Here is a 25,260-nt window from a genome sequence, read left to right as displayed (position 1 = left end):
GAGGGATGTGGGTGGGAGGGACGTTATGGGGGGGAAGCCATTGTAATCCATAAGCTGTACTTTGGAAATTTATATTCATTAAATAAAAGTTAAAAAAAAGAAAATGCAGAGTTATAGAGAGGCAGAGAAAGAGAGAGAGGCAGAGAGAGAGAGTGTGTGTGTGTCTTCCATCTACTGGTTCACTCCCCAAATGGGTGCAATGGCCAGAGCTCACCAATCCGAAGCCAGGAGCCAGGAGCTTCTTTCAGGTCTTCCACATGGGTGCAGGGGCCCTAGGATTTAGGCCATCTTTATTGCTTTCCCAGGTCATAGCAGAGAGCTGGATCAGAAGTGGAGCAGCTGGGACTTGAACCGGCGCCCATATGGGATGCCAGCACTGTCGGCGGTGGCTTTACCAGCTATGCCACGGTGTCGGCCCCAAGATACTCTAATTTTTAGTCTAGTATAAAAGCTAAGATAAAAGAGAAGATTGAAACATTTGTTTTATTTTTAAAAAGATTTATTCATTTGAAAGGCAAAGTGTCAGAGAGAGGGAAAGACACACACACACACACACACATGCAGAGAGAGAGAGAGAGAGAGAGAGGTTTCTTTCATCTGCTGATTCATTCACCAAATGCTTACAACAGTTTTGTGTGGGACAGGCAGAATTCAAGAGCCCAGAACTCCATTCCATTTTCCCATATGGCTGGCAGGAACCCAAGTTTTGGGGACATTATCTGCTGCCTCCTGGGGTGTATATTAGCACGAAGCTGGACAGGAAGTGGAGGAGCCAAGACCTGAACCAGCAGAATGTGGGCATCCCAAGCAGTAACTGCAGCCCCACTGTATTCAAGCAAGATTGATTTAGATACATGTATTAGAAAACAAAAACCTCAGGACCAGCACTGTGACATAGCAGGTAAAGCTGCTGCCTACAGTGCCAATATCCCATATGGGCACCAATTTGAGTCCCTGCTGCTCCACTTCCAATCTAGCTCTCTGCTATGGCGTGGGACAGCAGTAGAAGATGGCCCAAATCTTTGGGCCCCTGAACCCACCTGCGAGACCCAGAAGATGCTCCTGGCTCCTGGCTTTGGATCAGTGCAGCTCCAGCTGTTTTGGCCATTTGGGGAGTGAACCAGCAGATGGATGATCTCTCTCTCTCTCTCTCTCTCTCTCTCTGCCTTTGCCTCTCTGTAACTCTGCCTTTCAAATAAATAACTAAATCTTAAAAAAAAAAAACAAAAACTTCTCACAGATTAAATATTATAAATTAGACTGAGAATACAGTAGGGAAAACACTTCCATATTTATGTTAGAAACAATTTAATATTCTAAATGTATACAGTGCTTTTCTTTTCTTTCTTTCTTTCTTTCTTTTTTTTTTTTTTTTGACAGGCAAAGTGGACAGTGAGAGAGAGAGAGACAGAGAGAAAGGTCTTCCTTTTTGCCGTTGGTTCACCCTCCAATGGCCGCTGCGGCTGGCGCGCTGCGGCCGGCGCACCACGCTGATCCGATGGCAGGAGCCAGGTACTTCTCCTGGTCTCCCGTGGGGTGCAGGGCCCAAGCACTTGGGCCATCCTCCACTGCACTCCCGGGCCACAGCAGAGAGCTGGCCTGGAAGAGGGGCAACCAGGACAGAATCCGGCACCCAGACGGGGACTAGAACCCGGTGTGCCGGCGCCTCAAGGCGGAGGATTAGTCTAGTGAGCCACTGCGCCGGCTTTACAGTGCTTTTCTATACAGGAAACATTAAATCATCCTTTGCTCTTTCATAGAAAATCATCCTGTCAAATAATATTAATCATAATAGCTAACATGTGTTAGGCATTTTCCCTGCTTGAATTTTTGTTAACTCATTTGATGTTTCCAACAAACTTTTGAGTGTGAGAAATGGAATGGACGTGTGCAGCCCTATGTTGAGGTCCTAATTTTCGGGTGATAGATAGTATTACCAGGCAGGGCCTTTGGGAGGTGATTTGGCCGTGAAGGTGGAGCCCTGGTGAAGGGGTTTTATGACCTTCTAAGAGATCTCTCAGAGTCCCTCACCCCTTCTGCCAGGTGAGGTTACAGCCAGAAGACAGCAAATCCACTAGGTGCCTTCGTGGTGGACTTCCCAGACTGTGAGAAATGCATTTCTGTTGCTTATAATCCATCCAGTCTATGGTATCTTGTTAGAGCATCCAGAGCTAAGACAGGGAGGGTGGAGACCCTCCCAGAGCAGGAGTCTGAACCAGGTCATCTGGCTTCAAAGCACATGCAATTCACTTCTTTCCTCAGGTGGCAAGAGCAGGAGATTTTATAAATAAGGGCCATAATTGGCCAGGAAATACATAAAACAGTCAACCTGTTCATACACTAAGAATTAAAACTAAGACAATAACGTGGTGGCCCCCTTGCCAAGATTCTGAAAAACAATACCGATGAAGGCAAGAGCATGGGAGATGCTTCATCAAGGCTACCGTGGGTTTAATCTAGAAATACTCACGAAAGCCTCAAATTTGAGCACATCATTTAAGTAAAAACCACAGTTAACGTTTAAGACAGTTTTCAAGAATTTACACAAAATCACACATATTCTGGGACAGTCATTAATTGATTCAGTACAGCTCAGTTTAGTAGCCGAGCTGGCTCTGGGGCAGGTCAGCATGCCACAAAGTGGCCCCTTGAAAACCACCTGGCAAACAAATAGACAACCGCAAAAAACCAAAACAATTCTGCCGGAGACGACCAATTTCCTTGAGATGTTATTTTCCCAGGATGAGATCCCTTTATCCTCAAAATCTCGTTTTTCATTTGTAATTGGAGATGGTCAGACCTATAAATATGTGTGTATATCGATCATATCCTAGATACATGATCTATATGACAGGTAGATGCACTGTGAAATAGGACACACACACACACACACACACACACACACTCACTCACTCTCACTCTCTGTGATTACAAGAAAATAAAAAGGAGAATTTGGACCAGCTGCGGAGAGGGCGGGCTGTGGACGGGGCCGGCTCATAGCGCAGGTATCAAGCCCTTCCCCGCACCGTCCGACGTTCCCGTGGCTGACCGTCAGCGCGTGTGTGGGCAGGAAGGGACTTCTGGGCTACCCCCCGGGGGCCCCGGGCGCCCCTGGAGTCTGCGCTGGAACACGGACGGAGCGGAGGGAGCAGAGTCCGTGGAGTTGGCGGCGGCGACAGCAGGGTCTGCGGACGGTGGCCCTCGGGCCCCTGGGCTGCGGGACCGGTGACTCGGAGGAGGAGCGCGACCGCCTCCAGGTGCCCCTGCAGCAGCTAGGGGCGCGCCCGGAGTTCGGGGCTCAGAGTCCGCCCCCTTCCCGCGGCCCCCTCCCGGCTGCAGGTGGCGCGGGGCGGTGAGACGAGACCGGGTTCTTCCTGGAAGACGGCACCGGCCCCGGGATACGGGCTTCGAGACGCGCAGGTTGTTTTCGGCCGCTGAGCCCCGGCCAGTGGCCCGGCTGCGCCTCGCTTCTGGCCGCAAGTTTGGCCGGCGCTGGCAAAGTTGACCACTCTGAAAGCCACTCGCGGGCTCGGAAAGAGGTTCCTGCTTCTCGTTCTGGTCCGAGCATGGCCGGGTCGGCGGTATCGCAGCATATCTGGGCTTGGGTGGTGCTCTGCAGCTGTCTCCTCGTGGGAGCCCAGGTAAGGAGCGGGCGCCCCAGGGCGGGATGGAGGCGAAGGCGCTCGGCGCTCGCGCACCTGCACATCCACGATTACACACCGCACTCCAGCGCTCGGCTGGGCTGGCAGGCGATCCGTGGATCTGCACAGGGGTGCTTCGGACGAGAGCTGTCCTGCTGCACTTGCAAACCAAGGGGGTATTTACGGACTGCAGAGTTCTGGATCGCGAGTGCGAAGCTGGAAGGGAAGGAACTCTTTCTGTTAGACTCTGAGTTCCTCCTTTAATTAAATCCAGATAGTTTTTGCCGGGTGGCAATTTACCATCGCTTTTGAAAACTTCAGCTTCCAGGATCGAGTGTGACCACTCTCCGCCAGGTCACTCGCCGGCCTTCCCTGATAGAGCAGCGCTCATCAGTATTCAAAGCGAGATTAGATGGAATCAGAGCACCGGGTTTCACGCAGCTCAGTTGTTAAGGTTGAGAATAAGCAGTGTCGTCATTTTCATACTGCTAATATCGTGTAGAGATTTTCTGGGCACAATTTCTCAGGGGAATCTCTTTAATGTGGAAGGAACAAAATAGGATTTACAGTCAGCTTTTCTGATGAGCTGGAAAGAGATGCCTGTAGCGATAGGTGTGGATTGAAACCGAATAAAGTTATTTTTCTACCATTACGTAGGGGGCGCACTTTGACCGTCAAAACTGAGCCCCAATTTAAAAACTTCTTTCACTGTCAGATTTTTGAACTGTTGATTTATGAACTGGTATGATCTAAACTTAGTGATGTACTATGCTTTTGGATTTCAGGTGACCAGTGTGAATTTAAATTATTCTAAAATTTCAATTTCTAAATGTCTAAAAGCCCATCTGTCATAGTCATAACGACATAAATTACTACTTCAAAAGGATTTCTATGAAATAGGTGTGCTGCTAAATTCTGGGCTTTACTTAACATGACCAGGATGTGTTGTATAGGCTGATCGTGCTAAAATGAGTTTGTGTATTTTATATTGACTAATTATATTAGCAATGAATACTTAAAAGTAGGGTGCACTCAAACCTGAAAAAAAATCACCAAGTTAATGGGAAGAATATAAATATAAGCAAAAAAATTCCCAAGAACTTGATGATAGATTTCTATGATGGTTCTAGAACTCTGATGGTCTCAAATATCTTACATTTTTATCTCATATTTGGATGCATACATCACTGTCTCCTTGTGTAAGACACAAATGAACCATTTATCTTATTCACTGTTCTGGATTACTTTTTCTAAGGGAATGGGAAGAAGACTTCACTTTGGGATTGCATGCAGAGTATTTTATTTTCCTTTTGCTTTCAACAGAACAATCGGGACACTGAGTACTTTTCCCATGGTAACTTTAAGCCAGACTTTCTCAACCTTGACACTCTGGACATCTTGGGCCTTGTAATTCTTTGTGGTGGGGGTTGTCTCCTACACTGTGGGATATTTACCATTCTTAATCCTTTATCTACCAGATACCGTTGGCATCCCCCTGCACCCTGCTGTGACAACCAAGCATATCTTTAGATTTTGCCAAATGTCCCTTTGGTGGCAAAATCACTCCTGGTTGAGCATCACTGCTTTAAACTGATTTTTTACTTATATCTATAGATGAAGAACTGTATAAGATGACAGTTTGTGATAATGTATTGCACATGTCAACTTTCTTGGCACTTTAAACAAAACCTGGAGATCAAATTAAAGCGCTTTACAATGACATGTTGACACATTTTCTGGTCTTAAGTTCTTTTTATCTTCAGAAGAGTCAAATTGGGTTAAGGTTGTTTGACTTCTCTAAAATTATTTGGTTTTTACTTAGGTCATGGTCAGTCCCTGTTCTGAAATACAATCAGTTAACTTGGGAGTAAATGAAAGATTAAAAACATTCAAGGCATTTTTTTTTTCATTCCAAGTGTCAGTTGATGGTTTTATTAGCTTCAGTTTGAGATACAGGATATTTGTGAAAAGTGAGCCTGACTCTGTTTCTTAAGAGTACACACTTAATGATGAATATATTTCTAGCTAATATATATATTTAAAAATGTATAGTATATTTGCTATAGCACCAGAAAGAACTCATGAAAGCCGAAAGAGCTTGGGTAGAATAAATGTTTTTGTTTAATAAACATTAGATCAGTTCCCAGAAGAGATGACATAGACTAGAGTTCATCAATTGTTTTAAAGATCTCTGTGGTTTTTGTTTGAAAAAACTGTTTTTGCCTCAATGCACAGTTCAAAACACATGCATTCCTGTATCAGGTGTCACTAGAGCACTCATGAATGCATTTCCCAAAGTCAGATTATCATATGGTGAAGAGGATTACCACATAAATGTTTTCAGTATTTTTGTTACTGTCAGTGGGTCCTGCTAGCTTTGAGATGGAGATAGGGGTACAAGAAGTTCATGGGGTAAGGGGTCACGCCTACGACAGGTGAAAGGGTAAGGAAACAGGACTGGACAGGGGCAGCCTCACGCCAGCAAATGCGCCTGACAAAGGTTTGGAGAACTAAGTGAGGAGCTCTAAGGTGAAGATTGCTCATCGGAAGAGGCCCATGGTATGAAAACAGGGCAAGGTCCTACTCCCTGAGCTCAGTCATCGGCTGGAGGTATTCAGAAAGTCATAGATTTAGCTCTAAAACTGAGACAGATGCTTGAAAATTCTTTCTTGGGAGGCTGCCGCAGCCGTGTGCACCTCTGTGTCTACCTCCCTGACAAAATGACCAGGAACCGACATTGGGGGTGCTTGGCTTGAGAATGGGCTGGGCCCCATGTGATTCAGTTACCTTTTCCAGGCTCAGGGGCCTCAGGAGAGTGTGACTCTCAGACAGTGTATGTGCTGGGAAATGAATATGAACTGTCCCCATACCTGGAAACAATCCCCAGAAGCTCAATAGCTCACACCTGAATTCCATGCAGTACCAGGTCTGAGCAGATACCGGAGAGCAGATTTTGTTTTATGGTTATCACTTGGTTGGTGTAGGTGGAGTCCCAGCACTGCTGTGGACATTCTGGTGTAAGGGCAGGAGCGTGGCCTGGGAACCTGGAAAGCTACATTCAAATTTCTCATCTAGGAGTGCTTTATCTCTCTTGTTCTGTGCAGTGGGGTGGTGAGGGTTAATGGCCTAGTAGGAAGATTCGGAGTCTCCTGGAAAATCAGAAATCTCGTACAGGGCAGGAAAGATTATGCTTAGTGATGATGCTTATTTACTTACTATGGTCCAAATACTGAGCTAAGCACTTTAGTCCCTCATTTAATTCCACTGTAATCATTGCACTTTTATAAAAGAGAAAGTGGAGCTAAGGGAGTGGAGTAGCCGTGACCTACAGTGGAGCTTCTACCTCTGGGGCCCACTCCTTCTGCTGGTGCCCTCTTTGAAGAATTCAGCTGGGCACTACTTATGTAAATTATGTATACACATACCCTCCATTGCAGCAATAACCATGCCTGGGCATATAATGCAAAGGATTTCTCACACAGGCCTGTAGTAATTATTGCAGTAATTCTATGGTATTTGAGAATTATAGACAACATGATTATTCACAGTTGGAATATTTTGCAGTAATAAAGAGTAAAGGATTACATGCATGCAAGCCAGGATGGGTGCGATTATAAAAACAGGATGAGATATGGGCACAGAAAAAGATCTGATATAATAGTATTTGTATGCATTAAAATACATGCATACAAAACAATAATCCATGTTGTGTAAACATACTCAGACGAGAGATGTATGCATGGTACATGTATATCTCACATAAATACTTGCATATGGGAGGCAGAGAAATAGGAAGGGAGCATAGACATAAAAGATGATAAATCAGGTAAATCAATAAATCAAGGATGCTTATACGCTACTTCTCAATCTGTTGTGGTAACTGGAAATTGTAGTGATAATAGATTGGGCTACCAACAAGCCATTGCTAGTAGATTTAATGAGAACAGTCATGGGAGAGAGGAGCTTCTCCAGTGTCGGGGGAGTTAGGGGACCACCCACCCTTAGCAAAATGAAACTGAATCTCAGCGACTAATAATCTCTGCATTGTGTTTATTGCTAAAGCGCTATTGTAAAAGAAACCACCATTGGCCTCTTTCTGTTTCAATTGACAACCAGGACTGTTTCCATTTGTGTTCCAGTTAAAAGGAAGTCTTGGATCCCTGAAGGCTGGGCTTCTTGGTGGCTGCAGTAATTGTGGGTAGTCTTTCAGCCCTTGTAGTCCAGAAGCAGTGAGATGGAAGGGGGGCAGGTATACGGTTTTTCTCTTGGCAAGGCAGACTGAGCAGGATTCATTTCTCTAGAATTTCCTCAATTCTTTATGAATAAAAATAGAACACTTTCAGCTAACACCACGCATTCCATTTATTTTGCAGTCTCAGACTTCAGTTGTTTTTGTCATCTATTAGAATTCACTCGTGTATTTTCGTTACCCTGTGTTTTGTTTTTGTCCTTTCTCTGAGTTGCTCTTTAGATTTTTAAAATGGCTATGTGACTATAGGCAGCTTATGTCGTATCTTCGAGTCACCATTTCCTCTACTATACAATCATGGCAATAACAGCATTTGCTCATAGAATGTGAGAATCTTGAATTTAAAAACAGACCAACAAAGGCTTTAGGATCTGAAAATGAAAACATCAGTTCTTTCATCTTCTTCTGTTAAACATTTAAAAAATGACTGCTGGAGATTACTTCTAACCTTGATTGGGAGCCACTGAAGGCTTTTCAGTGTATGTGTGTGTGTGTGTGTGTGTGTGTGTTTCTCTCTCACTCTCTCTGAAAAGCAGATAATTTTGTGAGGTTGTTCCTTGTGCCTGCAACACTATTCCTTTTATTTTTTATGGCTTCTTCAGATTACAACTTCTTTCTAATGACAATTGGACATTTTATTCATAGTATTGATAGCTGTTTTGATTTTATATTTGTTAATGAGTGTTTGATTAATATCTACCTCTGTCTCCTTCTAATTAGAAGGTATTTGCAGCAGTCCTGATAGTCACTACTGTGTACTTTGGGGAAGCTGAAATGCAAGGAAGTAGATAGATTCTAAAGAGATTTAGAAGGTACATTTTCCTGAAGGAAGAGCAAGTTAGGGAAGGTTTGATGAGTTTTTTTTAAACTTTAATTTAGTAAATATAAATTTCCAAAGTACAGTTTATGGATTACAATGGCTTTTCCCCCCATAACTTCCCTCCCACCCACACCCCTCCTATCTCCCGCTCCCTCTCCCATTCCATTCACATCAAGATTCATTTTCAATTACCTTTATATACAGAGATCAATTTAGTATCTATTAAGTAAAGATGTCATCAGTTTGAACCCACACAGAACATAAAGTGTAAAATACTGTTTCAGTACTAGTTATAGCATTAATTCACATTGGACAACACATTAAGGACAGAGATCCTACACGAGGAGTAAGTGCACAGTGACTCCTATTGTTAACTTAACAATTTGACACTCTTGTTATGGTGTCAGTAATCTCCCTAGGCTCTAGTCATGAGTTGCCAAGGCTATGGAAGCCTTTTGAGTTCGCTGACTTCGATCTTATTTAGACAAGGTCATAGTCAAAGTGGAAGTTCTCTCCTCCCTTCAGAGAAAGATACCTCCTTCTTTGATGGCCCCGTTCTTTCCACTGGGATCTCATTTGCAGAGATCTTTCATTTAGGTCTTTTTTTTTTTCCCAGAGTGTCTTGGCTTTCCATGCCTAAAATACTCTCATAGGCTCTTCAGTCAGATCCGAATGCCTTAAGGGCTGATTCTGAGGCCAGAGTGCTGTTTAGGACATCTGCCATTCTACGAGTCTGCTGTGTATCCCATTTCCCATGTTGGATCATTCTCTCCCTTTTTGATTCTATCAGGTTAGTATTCGCAGACACTAGTCTTGTTTATGTGATCCCTTTGACTCTTAGACCTATCAGTATGATCAATTGTGAATTGAAATTGATCACTTGGACTAGTGAGATGAAATTGGTACATGCAACCTTGATGGGATTATATTGGAATCCACTGGCACATTTCTAACTCTACCATTTGGGGCAAGTCCGTTTCAGCATGTCCCAAATTGTACATCTCTTCCCTCTGTTATTCCCACTCTTTTATTTAACAGGGATCACTTTTCAGTTAAATTTAAATACATAAGAATAATTGTATGTTAATTACAGAGTTCAACCAATAGTATTAAGTAGAACAAAAAAAAATACTAAAAGGGATAAAGTATTACATTGTACATCAACAGTCAGGACAGGAGCTGATCAAGTCATTGTTTCTCAGTGTCCCTTTCAATTCAACAGGTTTCCTTTTTGGTGCTTGGTTAGTTGTCACCGCTCAGGGAGAACATATGATATTTGTCCCTTTGGGACTGGCTTAATTCACTCAGCATGATGTGTTCCAGATTCCTCCATTTTGTTGCAAAACACCGGGTTTCATTGTTTTGGACTGCTGTATAGTATTCTATAGAGTAAATGTCCCCTAATTTCTTTATGTCTTCAGTTTAATAATTTTTTCAGTCTACAATTGATGGGCATTTGGGTTGATTCCAGGTCTTAGCTATTGTGAATTGAGCTGCAATAAACATTAAGGTGTAGACCGCTTGTTTGTTTGCCAATTTCATTTCCTGTGGGTAAATTCCAAGGAGTGGGATGGCTGGGTTGTATGGTAGGGTTATACTCAGGTTTCTGAGGAATCTCCAGACTGACTTTCACAGTAGCTTAACCAGTTTGCATTCCCACCAACAGTGGGTTAGTGTCCCTTTTCCCCACATCCTCTCCAGCATCTATTGTTGGTAGATTTCTGAATGTGAGCCATTCTAACCGGGGTGAGGTGAAACTTCACTGTGGTTTTGATTTGCATTTCCCTGATTGCTAGTGATCTTGAACATGTTTTCATGTGTCTGTTGGCCATTTGGATTTCCTTTTTTATAATAATGTCTATTGAGGTCCTTGGCCCATCTCTTAAGTGGATTGTTTGTTTTGATGTTGTGGAGTTTCTTGATCTCGTTGTAGATTCTGGTTATTAACCCTTTATCAGTTACATAGTTTGCAAATATTTTTCCCATTCTGTCGGTTGCCTCTTCACTTTCCTGACTGTTTCTTTTGAAGTACAGAAACTTCTCAATTTGATGCAATCCCAATAGTTGATTTTGGCTTTGACTGCCTGTGCTTCCAGGGTCCTTTCCAAAAAGTCTTTGCTGGTACCTATATCTTGCAGGGTTTCTCCAATATTCTCTAATAATTTGATGGTTGTTGGGTTATAGATTTAAGTCTTTAATCCATGTTGAGTGGATTTTTGTGTAGGGTGAAAGGTAGGGGTCTTGCTTCATGCTTCTGCACGTGGAAATCAAGTTTTCACAGCACCATTTGTTGAAATGACTGACCTTACTCCAGGGATTGGTTTTGGATCCTCGATCAAATATAAGTTGGCTGTGGATGTTTGGATTGATTTCTGGTGTTTCTATCCATCTGTTTCTGTACTAGTACCATGCTGTTTTGATAACAACTGCCCTGTAGTATGTCCTGAAATCTGGTATTGTGATTCCTCCGGCTTTGTTTTTGTTGCACTAGCTATTCCAGGTCTCCTGTGTCTCCATATGAATTTCAGCATAATTTTTTTCCATATCTGAGAAGAATGTCTTTTATATTTTGATTGGTATAACATTGAATCTATAAACTGCTTTTGGGAGAATGGACATTTTGATGATATTGATTCTTCCAATCCATGAGCATGGAAGATTTTTGCATTTTTTGTTTCCTCTTCTATTTCTTTCTTTAAGGTTTTGTAATTTTCATCATAGAGATCTTTGACGTCCTTGGTTTAGTTTATTCCAAGGTATTTGATTGTTTTTGTGGCTATTGTGAATGGGACTGATCTTAGCAGTTCTTTCTCAGCCGTGGCATTGCCTGTGTATACAAAGGCTGTTGATTTTTGTGCATTGATTTTATATCCTGCTACTTTGGCAAACTCTTCTATGAGTTCCAATAGTCTCTTAGTAGAGTTCTTTGGGTCCCCTAACTAAAGAATCATATCATCTGCAAAGAGGGATAGTTTGAGTTCTTCCTTCCCAATTTGTATCCCTTTAATTTCTTTTTCTTGCCTAATAGCTCTGGCTAAATCTTCCAGAACTATATTGAACAGCAGTGGTGAGAGTGGCCTTCTCTGTCTGGTACCAGATCTCAGCAGAAATGCTTCCAACGTTTCCCCATTCAATAGGATGTTGGCCGTGGGTTTTTAATAAATTGGTTTGATTGTATTGAGGAAGGTTCCTTCCATACCCAGTTTGCTTAGAGTTTTCATCATGAAAGGATGTTGAATTTTATCGAATGCTTTCTCTGCATCTATTGAGATAATGATATGGTTTTTCTTCTGCAGTCTGTTAATGTGGTGTATCACATTGATTGATTTGTGCACATTGAACCATCCCTGCACACCAGGGATAAATCCCACTTGGTCTGAGTGGATGAATTTTCTGATGTATTGTTGCATTCTATTGGCCAGAAATTTATTGAGGATTTTTGCATCTATGATCATCAGGGATATTGGTCTGTAATTCTCTTTCAATGCTGCATCTTTTTCCCATTTGGAATTAAGGTGATGCTGGCTCCATAGAAAGAATTTGGGAGCATTCCCTCTTTTTTGATTGTTCTGATAGTTTGAGAAGAATTGGAGTTAGAGTCTGGTAGAATTCAGCAGTGAATCCATCTGGTCCTGGGCTTTTTTTAGTTGGGAGGGCCTTTATTGCTGTTTCAATTTCTGTGTCAGTTATGGGTCTCTTTAGGTTTTCTATGTCTTCCTGGTTCAATTTAGGTAGGTTGCATGTGTCCAGGAATCTATCCATTTCTGATAGATTTCCCTGTCTGCTGGCATACAAGTCCTTGTTGTAATTTCTGATGATTCTTTTTATTTCTGTGCTGTATGTTGTTACGTTTCCTTTTTATCTCTGATTTTATTGAAATGGGTTTTTCTCTTCCTTTTTTAGTTAGTTGGGCCAATGGGGTGTGAATTTTGTTTATTTTTCAAAAAACCAGCTCCTTGTTTGGCTGATCTTTTGTAATGTTTTTTTTTTTTTGATTCAATCCTATTTATTTCTTCTCTGATTTTAATTATTTCTCTTCTCCTACTAGATTTGGGTCTGGTTTGCTGCAGTTTTTCTAGATCATTGAGATGCATTGAAAGCTCATTTATTTGGTGCCTTTGCAATTTCTTGATGTAGGCATCTATTGCTATAAACTTTCTTCTTAACACTGCTTTTGCTGTATCCCATAAGTTTTGGTATGTTGTGCTGTTATCCTCATTTACTTCCAAAAAGTTTTTGATTTCTCTTTTAATTTCTTCTATGACCCATTGTTCATTCAGGAGCATGTTGTTCAATCTCCATGTGTTTGCATATGCTCTAGGGATTCCTGAGTTGCTAATTTCCAACTTCATTCCCCTATTGTCTGAGAAGCTGCATCGTATGATTCTAATTCTTTTGAATTTGCTGAGACTTGCTTTATGGCCTAGTATGTGGTCAGTCCTAGAGAAGGTTCCATGTACTGCTGAGAAGAATGTTAATTCTTTATGTGTAGGGTGAAAAGTTCTGTAGATATCTGTTAGATCCATTTGGGCTATAGTGTCATTTAAATCTACTGTATCCTTGTTGATCTTCTGTCCTGTTGATCTGTATATTTCTGAGGGTGGAGTATTGAAGTCCTCCAGTACTACTGTATTGGAGTCTAATTCTCCCTTTAAGTCCCTTAACAAATCTTTTAAATATACTGGTGCCCTGTAATTAGGTGCATATACACTGATAATCATTATACCTTCCTGTTGAATTGATTCCTTAATCATTATATAGTGCCCCTCTTTGTCTCAACAGTTTTTGTGTTAAAGTTTATTTTGTCTGATATTAAGATGGCTACGCCCGCTCTTTTTTCATTTCTGTTGGCATGGTATATCTTTTTCCAGCCTTTCACTTTCAGTCTGTATGCATCTTTGTTGGAAAGATGTGTGTCTTGTAAGCAGCAAATAGATGGGTTTTGTTCCTTAACCCAATCAGCCAATCTGTGTGTTTTAACTGGACAGTTCAGGCCATTAACATTCAATGTGACTATTGATAAGTAGTAACTTTGCCCTGCCATTTGCCAAAGATATTTTCTAATATATGTTTTGAACTTCCTGTGATCTTTTGCTGTGAGGTTTCCTTCCTTTACCTTCTTTCATATTGATGACCGTTTTCTGTGTTTCTGTGTGTAACACATCTTTAAGCATCTTTTGCATGGCTGGACTTTGGTGACAAATTCTTTCAATTTCTGTTTGCTATGAAAGGTCTTTATTTCACCTTCATTCACAAATGATAGCTTTGCAGGATATAATATTCTGGGCTGGCAGTTTTTCTCTCTTAGTACCTGGGCTATATCTCGCCATTCCCTTCTAGCCTGTAAGGTTTCTGATGAGAAGTCAGCTGTGAGTCTAATTGGAGATCCTCTGAGAGTAATCTGACGTTTCTCCTTTGCACATCTTAGAATCGTTTTTTAATGTTTCACTGTGGTGAGTTTGATTACAACGTGTTGTGGTGAGGATCTCTTTTGGTCATGTTTATTAGAGGTTCTATGAGCTTCCTGTACTAGCCTGTCTCTGTCCTTCTCCAAACCTGGGAAATTTTCTGCTAGTATCTCACTAAAAAGGCCTTCTAATCCTTTCTCTCTCTCCATTTTTTAGGAACTCCTAGAACCCAAATGTTGTTTTTTTTTAATAGTATCCTGTAGATTCCCAGCAATATTTTGTAGATTTCTAATTTCCTCTTCTTTCATTTGGTTTGACTGTAAACGTTCCTGTGCTGTGTCTTCTAAGTCCGATATTCTCTCTTCTGCTTCACCCATTCTGTTTTTAAGGCTCTCTAATGTGTTTGTCATTTGATCTATTGAGTTGTTCATTTCATTATGATTTCTCTTCACTATCACACTTTCCTGTTCTACTAGTTTCTGTGTTTCATTTTGATTCCTCCTTAAGATTTCATTTTCACGAGAGAGATTTTCTATCCTGTGCAGTAAGGATTTTTGTAGCTCAAGCATTTGTTTTTGAAAACTTCTAAATGTTCTTATCATAAATTTTTTGTAATCCGTATCTTACATTTCTTCCATCTCATCATCTCCATAATCTTGGCTTGGGGTGTCTTGTTCATCTAGGGGCATCATAACGTCTTCCTTGTTCTTGTTTCCTCGTTTTCTGCATTTGTTGCTTGGCATTGTGGCAATATTCTTTGGTTTCTTCGCCATAGTGGTTTTTCTCATTATACTATGACTCTAGATTAAGTGGACTGTCTGCTTTTGATGGATCCTTAGAGGCTTGAGGTAGGTGTGGCCAGAGAGCTCTGTTTGGTTCCTCAGGGTTAAGGGTATGCCAAAGGTGACACTCCTAGGTTAGGCATGGTGAATCTTTCTTTTCTTTTTTTTTTTTTTGATTGAGAAGGGAAATAATTCCACACAGCTGAGCAGAATTGAAGGTTGTCAGCTTCCGATCTCTGGCTGCTGTGGATATAACATTCACCTGATCTTTCCCAAGGACCACACAGGGAATCTGTTCTGCCCTCAGTGTGAGCTCAAATTCTCCTGCAGTCTCTCACTGGGTTGCCAAATTTACTGAGTTGTAGCGTCTCTGGAGAGTACTCACATGAACTCTGAGTTCTCTCACCCACCATCTCTTTTTTCACAGTCTTAGTTCATTAGCTCCACACATTCACTAGGTCCTAATCTACTGTTATTTCAACCACCCCCCCTCCCCGAGTCAGGTTTTTCTGCTTGGTTGAGGGCAAGCACATCCCTTAGGTCACACAGCTTTTACATATGTCCAAAATGGCGCCTGCTCTTTATCTTGCTCACCTTTGAGAGTTGAGTGGAGAGAAAGAAACTCGTGTCTGTACCGGTCCCTTTTTTCTTTCCCTCTCTCTTCTAGTTAGCCTAGTGAAATTTTCCCCACAGGGCTTCAAGCCTCGTTCCCTCTAGGCTCCTCCTTCCACTTTCCCGCTGGTGTCTCAGGCTACTGAGGTTCGGCTCTCCTTGTGTTCCAGCGCTGGTGCGTAGACTCTGCAGCTGGTGTCCCAAGCCGAGGGCTCCCATGCCCTCCACGCAGGTCCACTGTGAATCACTAGTTCTGGAAGATTTTCCTCTGCTGTTTCTTCCCCAACTCTTCCTTGAACCTGCAGTATCTCCACTTTTATTAAACTGTCTCTTCCCAGACTATCAGTGTGCTCCCTTCCTATTCTGCCATCTTGCCCAAATTCAAAAATGAAGTAGGTTTGATGAGTTATAACTTTAGATAAGCTGAGTGTAAATATTCAGTAGATGGTTGTATTTTGGGTTGTGGAATTTAAGCAAAAGTCAGAAGAAAAGGCCTTATAGAAAAGGTTTTTATCATCACCAATATATAGATAATCTCTTTTAGTGACAGACTAGCAGATTAAAGGAGAAGTTTAGCAGTTATTCCATTGGCTAATGAAACTTTATAGGCTCTCAAAGAAAGAAAATAATTCCCAGGGTGAGAGGAAACTATGCAAAAAAGGTTAACATTAGGGACTTTTATATTAAAACTGAATTTGGAGTCTATATTTTCTATTCTCATTACTTAACATCTCAAAAACTTAGTTTCTTCATTTGAAAAATGGGGATGACCTAATATCAAAATTCATTTCATTTGTGTGTAGAATACATAAAATCTCTGATGAGAACACTTAATGTGTTCCTCTCCCAGAGTTTGTTCACTATGAGAGTCGGTCATCAATGTGTTTATCATAATCATTGTCATCATCTTCATAATCATTATAATTTCTATTATTATTTCTGATTAGTTATTGTTAATATAGAGAATATAATTTTATGTCTTGTTGTATTCCTACAAAGTTTATTATTGAACAGTAACAGTAGTTTCCAGTATCTGGACCTCTTCTTTTTATTATTTGCCTTATTACACTGCATTAGCAAAAATTCCCTGTGTAAAACTGAGTGATAGTAGTTATTGTGAACACCTTATCTTATTTCTTGGGCCAATGGGTTTGCTCCTAGAAATTTGTTAAGCATGATATTTTGCTCTAGTTTTTTAAATAAATGTAACATCATTGTTAATTTTGTGGTTAAATGTTATGCTAGTGTAGAAATTTTGAATTACAACATGAATACTTTTTATTTTAAGGGCATGAATGACATGTTATTTTTAAAAGAATAGGTCATTTACATGAAACTCCTGCCACAGACACTGGCCTCCTTGAGGACCAGAAGTGATTCTTTTTTTTTTTTTTTTTTTGACAGGCAGAGTGGACAGTGAGAGAGAGAGAGAGACAGAGAGAAAGGTCTTCCTTTGCCGTTGGTTCACCCTCCAATGGCCGCCGCGGCCAGCGCGCTGCGGCCAGCGCACCGCGCTGATCCGATGGCAGGAGCCAGGTACTTCTCCTGGTCTCCCATAGGGTGCAGGGCCCAAGCACCTGGGCCATCCTCCACTGCACTCCCTGGCCACAGCAGAGGGCTGGCCTGGAAGAGGGGCAACCGGGACAGAATCCGGCGCCCTGACCGGGACTAGAACCTGGTGTGCCGGCGCCGCTAGGCGGAGGATTAGCCTAGTGAGCCGCGGCGCCGGCCCAGAAGTGATTCTTAATCATTTTCTCACAGTGTATAGTAGTCAGAAGATGCTTGTTAGAATACTGGTAAGTATTTGCATCTTCATAGGTAGAAGAGATATTATATATTTAGCAAATAAGTAAAATATTCTCATTAATAAAACATATGTTGATAACAAATTAACATGCTTCACCCTTAACCTGCTTGTTTGTCACTAAGAAAGATTCTCTATATTATGTTGATAACAAATTAACATACTTAGGAAACCGAAAAAAAGGTGTTTATCCCTTTCTGGCCAATATTAAGGTGACAAGATTGGAATAGATTTGTATGTGTAATTAAAATTCCTGAAGGCAAACTTCTATCTCTCCTTTATAAAATCACTTATATGAAATTGTAAATGGGCTATAATTTGAATAACTTATACTACTTGCCACTTCCTTTATTTAACATAATTGGGCTAACTCTTTTTCCTATGACACAAAATTTTTGTGATTTTCATTGAAGTATTTTTTTTCTGAAAGTAAAGATTGCTTGACAATGTATTTAAAGCACTGTTGTGGGTGTGAGATATGTGTAGGCTTGCATATCCATCTGCCTATACTACTAGGGAAAATGACTTCAGGGAAGCATTTGTGCATATAATGAGCACCAACATGAGACCTCTCCTCTCAACATACAATTCAGGATCTTTTTCTTAGAGAACAAGGTCTATAATATGATATTTTGAAAGTTGTATAAATGAAACTTAAATACAATTTTCATGTTGATTAATGAGCTTAGAGACTTCTAAAAATGAGATACAACTAGAGTAGACTTGTAGGACTTTCCTACAGCTTCACAAATGTTTTTTAAGGTACATTAAAGATACAGTGTTCTTATATTTTCCACAATATTGGCAATGTATTTGCAATGGCATTTTGTTTATGAATACATTGAATTTTTTTCTACTCATGGGAGTTGTAAGTACCCAAGAATCATTTTGTAGTTTCTGACCTACCTGAGGGCTAGCTCCATGGCTTGGAGTTGTTTTATATTTAGTTTCTGCCATAGTGGGGATAGATAGTGTCTTGCCCAAGGTGGGTCTCAACAAATACCTGTAGAATAAATATGTTCAAAACTCCTCATGGTTAGACCAGCACAGTCAGTACAGAATTAGGAAATGACTTGAAGAATTTTCTGTGCACACAAGCAAAAGCCAATTAAAATTCTTCTTCCTTGGGTCTTCTCATTTTCAATTCAGTCATACTGTAGTGAACTATGGAATGTTATTTTTATTATATTAGCTCAAAGAGTGATAGGACATGGCGTTCTCCTATAAAGACCTGCTACTGTATAGGAGGATGCAAGTTGCCAATATGCAAAGATGAGCTCTTTGCCTCTGCTCTTGATTTCTATTCCCCTTCCTTTTTTTTTTTTTTTTAAGACTCACAGAGAGAGAGATAGAGCCAGAGAGAGAGAGGCTTCCATCCACTGGTTCACTCCATAAATGACTGCAATGGCCAGAGCTGAACTGATCTGAAGCCAGGAACCAGGAGCTTCTTCCAGGTATCCCACCTGGGTGCAGGGGCCCAAGGGCTTGGGCCATTCTCTTCTGCCTTCCCAGGCCATAGCAGAGAACTGGATTGGAAGTGGAGCAGCTGGAGCTCGAACCGGCACTCATATGGGATGCTGGCATTGCAGGCCGGGGCTTTAACCTGCTGTGCCACAGTGTCGGCCTCTCTATTCCCCTTCTTGCAGTAGCTGTTAATTTTCTCTTTCTCATAGTGTTTCACTTTAATATTTGTACTATGCAATAGGTATAGCTTCAAAGGGGAATGGAAAAGTTCTGGGTTTCTGCTAAAACTTTCTCATGTTCAGCACTTTTTTCCCTTTTGCTCTCTCACTGTGTTTACTTTTGTCAATTGTATTTAAACTGATGAATACAGGCTTTATGATAATAGCAATAATAATGGGCCACACTTATATAGTGTTCACTATATAAAAGTTACTTAATTAGGCATCCTATATGCATTATTTTCTTTAATCCTCATCATGACTTTATGTGAAAGGTAAATGAACATTTTGATTGTTTCTCCAACATTCTTCCATTCCTCATTAAGTAATTGTTTAGGGAAAAGGACAAGTGGCGGAATAAGGATACACTATGAAAAAAAGCAGACAACCGAAAATCCCCATCCTCATTATGCTCACTTCTCTTATTCTCTGGGAGTCTACATTACCTGAGAATTCAGATATATTGGCAAAAAAATTTCTTTTTTTTTCAAATTTAATAATTTGTTTAATATTTCATGATTTTTTCAGGTCAATAAACATGTGTCACTTTATTTTCATTTATTTACGTTTTCCAATTCTGAATAATTGCAAATTCATGTTCTCTAGTTAAATGTATATTTGGCACAATTTTACATAGAAAACAAAGGAAGGTTTGGATTTGATTAAATACAGGAAAACAAAGGATGCCTTACCCAAGTAGGCACCCACCCAACCAAATACAACTCATGACATTTCAAATTAGCAAATACCTTAAGGGCTTTTCGTGTACCATAAAATATAATAATCATGGGGGAATGAAAATACAAGGAAACACATGCCCACATTTTCAAAAACAATCATGTTCAGCATTTTTTAAATTTTTTTTTTTTTTTTTGACAGGCAGAGTGGACAGTGAGAGAGAGAGAGACAGAGAGAAAGGTCTTCCTTTTGCCGTTGGTTCACCCTCCAATGTCCACCGTGGCTGGCGCACTGCGGCTGGTGCACCGTGCTGATCTGAAGCCAGGAGCCAGGTGCTTCTCCTGGTCGCCCATGGGGTGCAGGGCCCAAGCACTTGGGCCATCCTCCACTGCACTCCCGGGCCATAGCAGAGAGCTGGCCTGGAAGGGGGGCAACCGGGACAGAATCCGGCGCCCCGACCGGGACTAGAACCCCGTGTGCTGGCGCCGCTAGGCGGAGGATTAGCCTATTGAGCCATGGTGCCGGCCCATGTTCAGCATTTTAAGAAATGTTTTTAAATATGAGTTCAGTTTAAAACAATCTTGGAGTGATGATTCTCCCTTTAAAAGGAGAAAGCAACTCCACAAAGGACCTTATTTTTCAGTTGATACCTCTTGTCTCTCCCTCTTATCCATCTAAAAGTTTGTTTTCCACATTACACTGATCTCTCACAATCTTGTCAAATACAGCTTGTTGTCCCTTTTTCCTCTCTGGGATAAGAGTACTTCTTCCCCAGTAACACCACACAGACTCTGACTTTTTTTAGAAGCCCTTCATTTTTCCTCCACCTGTTTCCTCCACCAAATTGCTCAATACTACTTACCTCTTTATACTAACTAACCTTCTTTTACTTACTTCTCTTTTACTTCCTCTGTTTTCTGATGGACAGCATATCTTTACATCAGAAATTGGGAAGCTATATTTACTTCTAATATTAATCTTTTTTGAGAGGCCATAGGAGGTTATTTAATTTACAAGTTCTCAGAGTAATTTTCCTTAATACTCTTAACATATGTACATAATTATTATAGTTAATAAGCGCAAAGCACTTCCACAATGTAAAAATTTATGCTTTCTGAACATTTTATTAATGGTGATTTTATCTGATTGTGCTCAAAATTGGCCTTCCTGATCCTGGTGTATATCACCATGTTACATTTCTCAGTTGCTACTCTTTCTCATGACAGCACTGTGTGACAGCAACACTGCCTGAGGGCAGGAGTGACTAGTTAGAAATAGGTGCAACATTTGCAACACTGGGCCACTGCCACTATTACGTGTTGGTTTGTAATTTGTCCTGCAGCTCGATTTTGTGTGATACCAAATTCAGTGCCAGTTGCCTGAAGGAAATAATCTTCTCCATGACTTGTCACACCCCAAAACAGGTCAACACTGTTTGGGTAGTGATAATCCCTGTCTGCTTTCATTTCCACATGAAATGACTTCATCATGGAACAGTGCTTCTATGGAATATTCTTAAAAGACAGTGGCTGTGCTGTGTGAGAATGTTGTACCAAGGGACAGGAAACCTGGCTTTTAGTTCTTGTTTTACTATAAATTTTCTTGGTAGCCACAGATACAAGATTGTATTCCTGATCTCATTTCTTTGTATTTAAAGAGTAAAAGATTTTGAGCTCTGAAATATTAGAGTTTCCGATTTCTTGAGGTTATCAAGACAATGTTAGTTTTAAAAAGAAATTTTTTGGTAATATATATGTAAACTTAATGATTCCAAGACAAAAACATGTTAATATTTGGTATTGTCTATGTTCATATTCCATTCATAATACTTTTAATTTGTGTCAGAAATGAAATTCTATTAAGCCGGTCCCAAAGGGACAAATATATGTTCTCCCTGATCGGCGACAACTAACTGAGCACCAAAGGGGAAACCTGTTGAAGTGAAATGGACACTATGAGAAACAGTGACTTGATCAGCTCTTATCCTGACTGTTGATGTACAATGTAATACTTTATCCATTTTAGTATTTTTTTTTGTTCTAGTACTATTGGTTGAACTCTGTAATTAATACAGAATTATTCTTAGGTGTTTAAATTTTACCTGAAAAGTAGTCCCTGTTAAATGTAAGAGTAGGAATAAGAGAGGGAGGAGATGTACAATTTGGGATATGCTCAATCGGACTTGCCCCAAATGGTGGAGTTAGAAACGTTCCAGGGGATTCCAATTCAATCCCATCAGGGAGGGATCTACCAATGCCATCTCACTAGTCCAAGTGATCAATTTCTGTTCACAATTGATCACAGTGATAGGTCTAAGAGTCAAAGGGATCACACAAACAAGACTAGTGTCTGCAAATACTAGCTGATAGAATCAAAAAGGGAGAGAATGATCCAACATGGGAAGTGTGATACACAGCAGATTCATAGAATGGCAGATGTCCTAAATAGCACTCTGGCTTCAGAATCAGCCCTTAAGGCATTTGGATCTGGGTTAAGAGCTCATGAGAGTATTTTAGGTATGGAAAGCCAAGACACTCTGGGAAAAAAAAAAAAGACCTAAATGAAAGATCTCTGCGAGTGAGATCCCACTGGAAAGAATGGGGCCATCAAAGAAGGAGGTACCTTTCTCTGAAGGGAGGAGAGAACTTCCACTTTGACTATGACCCTGTCGGAATAAGATTGAAGTCGGCGAACTCAAAAGACTTCCATTGCCTTGGCAACTCATGACTATAGCCTAGGGAGATTACTGTCGCCATAAACAAGAGTGTCAAATTGTTAAGTCAACAACAGGAGTCACTGTGTACTTACTTCTCATGTGGGATCTGTGCTTAATGTGTTGTCCAATGTGAAGTAATGCTATAACTAGTACTGAAACAGAATTTTACACTTTGTGTTTCTGTGTGGGTGCAAACTGATGAAATCTTTACTTAATATATACTGAATCGATCTTCTGTTTATAAAGATAATTGAAATAAATCTTGATGTGAATAATGGGAAAGGGAGCAGGAGATGGGCGGGTTGCGAGTGGCAGGGAAATTATGGGGGTGGGGAAGCCAATGTAATCCATAAACTGTACTTTGGAACTTTATATTTACTAAATAAAAAAGAAATGAAATTCTAGGTATTCTTTTACTAGAAATTATATAGTACATTTTGACATCTATATTTTTATCTTGCATACTAATTTTTCTCTTGCAACACTGTTGCTCCTTCTGCCAGTCTCACTCAAATAATAGTGCGTATCTTTTCACTCCTTTCTTCACAGATTATTTGATTATATGCTCATAAAATATAAATATTGGCATGAGTTTAAGAAGATGGCAGAATAGTGAGGGTGCGCACCAATAGTCCGGGAAAAGATAGTTTAATAAAAGTGGAGTTATTTTAGCCTCAGGAAAAAGCTCAGGAAAAAATTGCAGAGGAAACTCTTCTGGATCCAGTGGATGTGACATGGAGGACCTACGGGGAGAGCAAGGTCGCCCACCGTGTGGAAGCCGAGCCGTGGGAGCCGAGCCGCAGAAGCTGAGCCACAGAGTCTGCACGCCAGCGCTGGAAGGGGAGGTGAGACAAAAACCTTGGTAACCTGAGACATTGGCGGGGATAGTCAGAAAGAGCCTAGAGTGAAGGAGGCCTGAAGCCTCGTTCACCAGACTGACTGGAGGAGAGAAAAAAATGAATATAAGGGGAACCGGCATGGACATTAGCCTCATTCTCCACTCACTTTACAAAGCCAAGCAAGACAAAGAGCAGGCACCATTTTACATATGTAAAGCGGTACCCACCATTAACCAAGTAGAAAAACGTGACTCTGGTGGGGAGAAATAACAGGAGGTTAGGACCTAGTGAAAGTGTGGAGCTAACAAACTGAGACTGTGAAAATCTGAGGTTGGGCAAGAGAACTCACCGAGTACACAAACTCGGTAAACTTGGCAGCCTGGTAAAAGACTGCAGAGAAATTTGAGACCACACTGAGGGCTGCATAAACTCTTTGTGTGGTCCCAGAGGTAGAGCAGACTAATACCCACAGGGACCAGATTTCATACATCAACTACCTACTCAATTCTACTGTGTGGAATTACTTCCCAACTGAGTCAAAAAAAAAAAAAAAAAAAGCGAGCGAGAAAACAATCTGGGTGAGTCACGTTTGGCACACCCATAACCCTGAAGAACCAAACAGAGCTCTCTGGCCACACCCATCACAGCCTATAAGGATTCATCAAAAGCAGACAGTCCACTTAATCTAGAGTCATAGTATAACGAGAAAAAGCACCACAGTGAAGAAATCAAAGAATATCTCCAATATGCCAAACAAATACAGAAACCGAGGTAACAAGAAGAAGGAAGACACTATGATGCCCCCAAATGAAAAAGATTATGAAGATGATGAGATAGAAGAAATGCAAGAAGCAGATCTCAAAAAATTGATAAGAACATTAAGAAGTTCTCAAAAACAAATTCTTGAACTACAGAAATCCTTACTGCACAGGATAGAAAATCTCTCTTGCGAAAATGAAATATTAAGGAGGAGTCAAAATGAAATGAAAAAACTAGTAGAACATGAAACTGTGATAGTGATGAGAAATCATAATGAAATGAAGAATTCAATAATCAAATGACAAACACATTAGAGAGCCTTAAAAACAGAATGGGTGAAGCAGAAGAGAGAATATCGGACTTAGAAGACACAGCACAGGAACGTATACAGTGAAACCAAAGGAAAGAAGAGGAAATTAGAAATCTCCAAAATATTGCTGGGAATCTACAGGATACTATTAAAAACCACAACATTTGGATTCTAGGAGTTCCTGAAGGTATGGAGAGGGAGAAAGGATTAGAAGGCCTTTTTAGTGAGATACTAGCAGAAAATTTCCCAGGTTTGGAGAAGGACAGAGACAGCCTAGTACAGGAAGCTCATAGAACCTCTAATAAACATGACCAAAAGAGATCCTCACCACTACTCGTTGTAATCGAACTCACCACAGTGAAACATAAGGAAAAGATTCTAAAATGTGCAAGAGAGAAAAGTCAGACTTCTCATCAGAGCAGACTTCTCATCAGAAACCTTACAGGCTAGAAGGGAATGACGAGATATAGCCCAGGTACTAAGAGAGAAAAACTTCCAGCCCAGAATATTATATCCTGCAAAGCTCTCATTTGTGAATGAAGGTGAAATAAAGACCTTTCACAGCAAACAGAAATTGAAAGAATTTGTCACCAAAGTCCAGCCATGCAAAAGATGCTTAAAGATGTGTTATACACAGAAACACAGTCATCAATATGAAAGAAGGTAAAGGAAGGAAACCTCACAGCAAAAGATCACAGGAAGTTCAAAACATATATTAGAAAATATCTTTGGCAAATGGCAGGGCAAAGTTACCACTTTTCATTAGATACATTGAACGTTAATGGCCTGAACTGTCCAGTTAAAACACACAGATTGGCTGATTGGGTTAAGGAACAAAACCCATCTATTTGCTGCTTACAAGACACACATCTTTCCAACAAAGATGCATACAGACTGAAAGTGAAAGGCTGGAAAAAGATATACCATGCCAACAGAAGTGAAAAAAGAGTGGGCATAGCC

General features: G+C 40.7%; 1 protein-coding gene across 1 annotated transcript in view; it reads left to right on the top strand.

The window, feature by feature from the left end:
- Positions 1-527: 527 nt before the first annotated feature.
- PTH2R (parathyroid hormone 2 receptor) overlaps positions 528-25,260 on the top strand; it is a 141,491-nt gene continuing 116,758 nt past the window's right edge. The window contains exon 1 of the mRNA XM_070070279.2: positions 528-3,641. Within this exon, the coding sequence (XP_069926380.1) occupies positions 3,567-3,641 (75 nt within the window). The 5' untranslated portion in view covers positions 528-3,566. The remainder of the gene's footprint in view (positions 3,642-25,260) is intronic.

The sequence above is a fragment of the Oryctolagus cuniculus genome, chromosome 3 (assembly GCF_051225735.1).
Source record: "Oryctolagus cuniculus isolate XC-2025 breed Fujian yellow rabbit chromosome 3, ASM5122573v1, whole genome shotgun sequence".
Lineage (NCBI taxonomy): Eukaryota > Metazoa > Chordata > Mammalia > Lagomorpha > Leporidae > Oryctolagus > Oryctolagus cuniculus.
The sequence above is the reverse complement of the archived record's forward strand: the minus strand, read 5'-3'. Positions and strand labels throughout refer to the sequence as shown.